The sequence below is a fragment of the Brassica oleracea genome, chromosome C2, assembly GCF_000695525.1.
Source record: "Brassica oleracea var. oleracea cultivar TO1000 chromosome C2, BOL, whole genome shotgun sequence".
In the NCBI taxonomy this organism is placed as follows: Eukaryota; Viridiplantae; Streptophyta; class Magnoliopsida; order Brassicales; family Brassicaceae; genus Brassica; species Brassica oleracea.
This window is the reverse complement of record NC_027749.1, coordinates 32,257,207-32,262,147: the sequence shown is the minus strand read 5'-3', so window position 1 is coordinate 32,262,147 and position 4,941 is coordinate 32,257,207. Positions and strand designations below refer to the sequence as shown.

General features: G+C 37.4%; 1 protein-coding gene across 1 annotated transcript; it reads left to right on the top strand.

Annotated features, from left to right (window-relative positions):
* Positions 1-3,017: 3,017 nt before the first annotated feature.
* LOC106324026 (putative cysteine-rich receptor-like protein kinase 35) lies at positions 3,018-4,614 on the top strand. Its single transcript, XM_013762052.1, is given in 7 exon segments — positions 3,018-3,084; positions 3,087-3,620; positions 3,719-3,897; positions 3,900-3,956; positions 3,958-3,977; positions 4,067-4,220; positions 4,297-4,614. Coding segments are annotated over 7 exon segments (1,329 nt in total).
* The last annotated feature ends 327 nt before the right edge of the window (positions 4,615-4,941 follow it).

The window sequence follows — 4,941 nt, the reverse complement described above, 5'->3', positions numbered from 1 at the left end:
CCCCCATCTCTCTGATTTTCAATTCTTGAACTCCAATGAAACTTCTCATCTCCTTGTACTTCAGCTTCCCAAGTGATTTAGTTAATCAGCCTTTTGTTCAGTTCCCGGCACATGGACTTCTACTTGATTGTTCTCTACGCATTCTCTGATAAAGTGAAACCTCATGTGTATATGTTTGATGCGACCATGAAACACATGATTCTTGGTGAGTGCTGTCGCCGACTTTTTATCAATTCGGATGGTCACCTTTTCGCATTTTCTTCCGGTTACTTCAGCCAGAAGTTTTTAGAGCCAGATTGCTTGCTTTACCGTTTCTGTAGCCGCCATAAATTCTGCTTCACACGACAAGAGTGCCACTGTTTCTTGTTTTTGTGAAGACCAAGTAATATGACACTTCTCAAGATAGAAAATATGACCAGTTCTACTTTTCCCATGATCTGCATCAGCATTATGGCTGCTGTCGCTGTATCCAATTAACTTCATACCATCCACAACACTTGTTTGAGAAAATCGTACGATAAGGTTCCAAGTAAATACCACAACACTTGTTTGAGCAATGCATTGTGAGACTCTCTTGGTTCATGCATATATCGACTGAGCATACCCACAACAAAAGAAAAGTATGGCCGTGTATGAAGGAGATACGACAGGCATCCAACGCTTCTTCTATACTCCTTCTCACCAACGTGGTTTTCGTTTAAACCCTTAGACATCTTCACATTCGGCTCCATCAGTATTTGACATGAATTGCAGTCACCCATTCCGACTTCCTCAAGTATCTTAGACGCATATCTCTCCTGTGACAACGTTATACCATCATGATGTTGAGTTCGTGCCATTTTCCTTGCAGCACACGCAGCTCCAGTTTGTCAATGTCGATATAAAGAATTGAAATTTCTGGATGTGCAAAATCTATAGAAACTTTACTTTATAAACTGTTAAGAATTTTCTTATATATCAGGTTGACTTGTGAAATAATAATGCTTGGATAACCTAAAAAGAACATTCCACTTTTTTGACCATATATATGTTATCAAAATGTTACGGTAACCAAACTAGACTATTAGATTTCAGACTACATGCTCTAGCACTCAACATGCCAGAGCTCTGGGATGGACTGTAAGGAGTTGATTGCAATGTTAGAGGAACCCCATGCTTGGTCAAGCTTTGCGACGGAGTTGGAGAGGATAGAGACGCTATGTATTTGATTCCCGGATTTCAAAATCACTCATGTTCCACAAGGATTGCTAGATCCTTCCATGGGGAGGTACTTTTTATTGGTTGTTTTATTCCGGTCTGGTTACCCAAATCACCTCAGAGTAATAGAATGACCGTTTGACGTTAAAAAAAAATAATAATAAAAAAAAAAATATTTCAGACTACAAATTTTTTTGAAACAAACTATATAACTAAATTTTTATTTCTAGTTTAAGAAAATAATTTAATAATCAAAATACACATGATTCCAATCAGACTCAATTTACAAAGATAGAACATGTTTGAACTACTAAACTAATTCATTCAAAGTTATAAGCCGTATAACAAGAAATTACGAGAAAAACTCTTACCTTTGCAATCACAAAGTGATGACTCTGAACTCTAGTTGTTCAAATGAACACCAAATATGAAATAATTGCAAAAAATCGAGTTAAAATGGCCTTAAACAGTTACAAATGGATAATCGATGGTCGGTGTTCAAGAAAAAAAAGAAGGATAATCGATGGTCTGATCTAAGTCAGCAAAACAATGGTTTAGGTAACGGTCAATTTGGTCAACATATAACCATACCATACTCAAAACTGAATTGTACAAACCAGTTATCTTACACCAGATTTAATTAAATATGCCAGTTAACCAAAACCAAAATCGGTTTCATTAAACGACCCAATAAACCTAATCAGAAATATATTAATTAACCAACCGGTTAACAGCGTCACCAAGTGAATGGACTTGGTCGAGTCATCGAGTCACCGGTGAATCAAATAGTTGATCGCAAGTCACCGGCCTCTGGTCGCCGGCGTCGACGGCTTCCCAGTGGCTGAATAATGGTTATCAGAGACAGCAACTCTGGCGAACAGCGGTGGGGGACATCAGCGCGTGGATTTCATGCACAAAGTCTCTGGTGACCTGTGGTAGCCTGTGAGATGCATGCACAAGACTTGAAACCTGTAAAAAAGATATTCTTAGTTCCTCTATTACTATATTGCTCAAAAAAAAGTTCCTCTACTATATTTTATAGTGTGCTAACGGGAGTTGGAATTGGTGGTTTTGAATATGATAAGAGTTATACTTTGCAGAAACGACAATTTTTAGTTCTATTTTGTCTTTGTTTACATGAAGTTTTTTTTTCTGCATTTCCTCTAATTGATAACGTATGTTTTGGGTTAGTTCTTTTTTTTTTCTGATCAACGGGTTAGTTCTAAATAACCATGTTTTGGGTTTTAAAGTATGTTTGTTGACTCCATTACAACTGTTGAGATAATAGCTTTATCATTTACTTCCTACTAAGGTCGTTCCTATGTCTGTTAATAAGTTTTAAAAAACTGAGCTTGCTGAGCTGGAACAAGGGTACTGTCTGCGAGATAGTGTGGATAGGTTTTCGAAATGACCATAAACCTTCTTGCACGTTAATGATTGTAGCTGAGATGTCAGTTCGCACACCTAACACCGAACACTTGATTTAAATGGAGAAGAGATAGTGATATGTATCAAAAATTGGATGTTTTAAAATTCATCCCTACAATTCTCTGGGTTGATATCTTCTTTAGTCAAAGTACGTTAGTAAACATACAAATTTGTTTGGTTCCAGTCAGAGTCTTGTTTTGGGTTTAGTTTTCAAAAACGTATGTTTTGGGTTTGAAAGTATGTTTCTTGTTACGACCGTTGCCTTGAAGTTTGGTCTGTTGACTTTACTAAAGAATCTGATGTTGAAAATGTATAAAAGAGTAGCATAAATATGGAATCTTCAGACCATTACACAATCTATTGGTTCATAACTTCTTTCTGATCTTAGAAAAATGAAGCTCAAGAGATCATTTTTACCAATCTTCTTGTTTTTCCTTATAACCTTACACTCTGTTTCTGCAAAATCTGCTTCAATGGTTACTTTCAACTCTATTCTACTTACGACTTAAACCGTCGTGTACTCCTCTCATCGCTTGCTTCTAATGTCACAACTCACAACGGATTTTACAGCTCCTCCATGGGCGAAAATTCCAACCGAATCTTCATCATTGGCATGTGCATCCCTGGGATTGAACCATATAAATGTTCAGTTTGCATTGAAGGCATAGCCGACCACATGTTAAGTCGCTGTTCTAACGAAACCATTGGTTATGATTGGATAGATTTTTGTATGGTTCGTTATTCCAACGTTTCCTCCTCTGGATCACTTATTATGGAACGATCAGGAGTGGCGTCCAACTCTGAGGATGTCGGTGTTGATTTGGTAGTGTTCGATAGAGTCTGGGATGAGTTAATGCTCCGTACGATCACTGCAGCTTCAAATGGATCATCACCGTTTGCACATAAGTACTACGCAGCTGAGGTTGCTTCCTTGACAACTTTCCAAACTATATACGCAATGATGCAGTGTACACCTGATGTTTCTTCAGGGGATTGTGAGTATTGTCTAAAGAAAACTGTTAGTGATTATAAGTCATGTTGTCGCGGTAACAAGGGTGGTGCTTACTGATGATTCCTATTATGCAATGTGCAGACTCTGCAAAGAAAGGTGAACTAGACTGGACAAGACGGTACAACATTATCGGAGGAATAGCTCGTGGGATTTTATATCTCCACCAAGATTCGAGGCTTAGAATTATACACCGCGATCTAAAAGCGAGTAACATCCTCTTAGATGCCGGTATGAATCCCAAAATAGCAGATTTTGGCACTAAATAGCAGATTTTGGCACTGCGAGGATTTTTGGAGTTGATCAATCCCAAGACGAGACAAAAAAGAATCTGCGGAACACAGTAAACTCTTGCCTTCAGTTTAACAAAGAGAACTTAGTTTGGTGAGACCTTTTGTTGCTTGTAGACAAAAATATTTATTTATTTTGCAGTGGTTACATGTCTCCAGAGTATGCAATGCATGGCCATTTTTCGATGAAATCTGATGTCTATAGCTTTGGAATATTGGTTTTGGAGATTATAAGTGGCAGAAAGAATAGCAGTCGTTACCACATTGATGATTTTTCTGGGAATTTGGTCACACAAGTGAGTATGATTTCAAGATACATGTGTGTTTATAATTAATGCAAAGTATACTAATACAATTGACCATTTGTGCTAGGCTTGGAGGCTTTGGAGAAACGAGTCTCCATTAAAAATCGTGGATCCTACCATAGGAGATATTTCTGAAGCTATTAGATGCATCCATATTGCACTATTATGTGTTCAAGAAGATCCAACAGATCGTCCATTGTTACCAGCGATCATTGTGATGCTCACTAGTAATACAACCACTTTACCTGTGCCTCAAGCGCCCGGATATTTCCTCTCAACCAGGCAAGAATTGAACCCTCGGGTTTTGGAGTCTACGCAATCCACAAACAGATCTATTTCATGTTCTATCAATGATGTGACAATTACAGATATAGATCCTCGTTGAAAAATGGTTTTCTAGATACGAGAACTTTTATCAATCCATGGAAGTATCCATGTTTTTCTTGTTTCTTGTCACTTCTCAACTCTATAATACATTTTGAACAAATATATAACACATAAAAGACGTTTTGAATCTTTTTCCGACTAATAGTGTTTCGTTCTGACATAAAGGGCGCATTGTCTTCAGTGAATAAACACATTGGTGATAAATGGATCATCAACCGAACATAGAACAGTTTGATCCTATTCATATGTATTAAGAGCATCATTAACCCGGATTTCTTATCGAAATTCTTAACTCATGATTTGGCACTTTTTTGTTTTTTTTCTT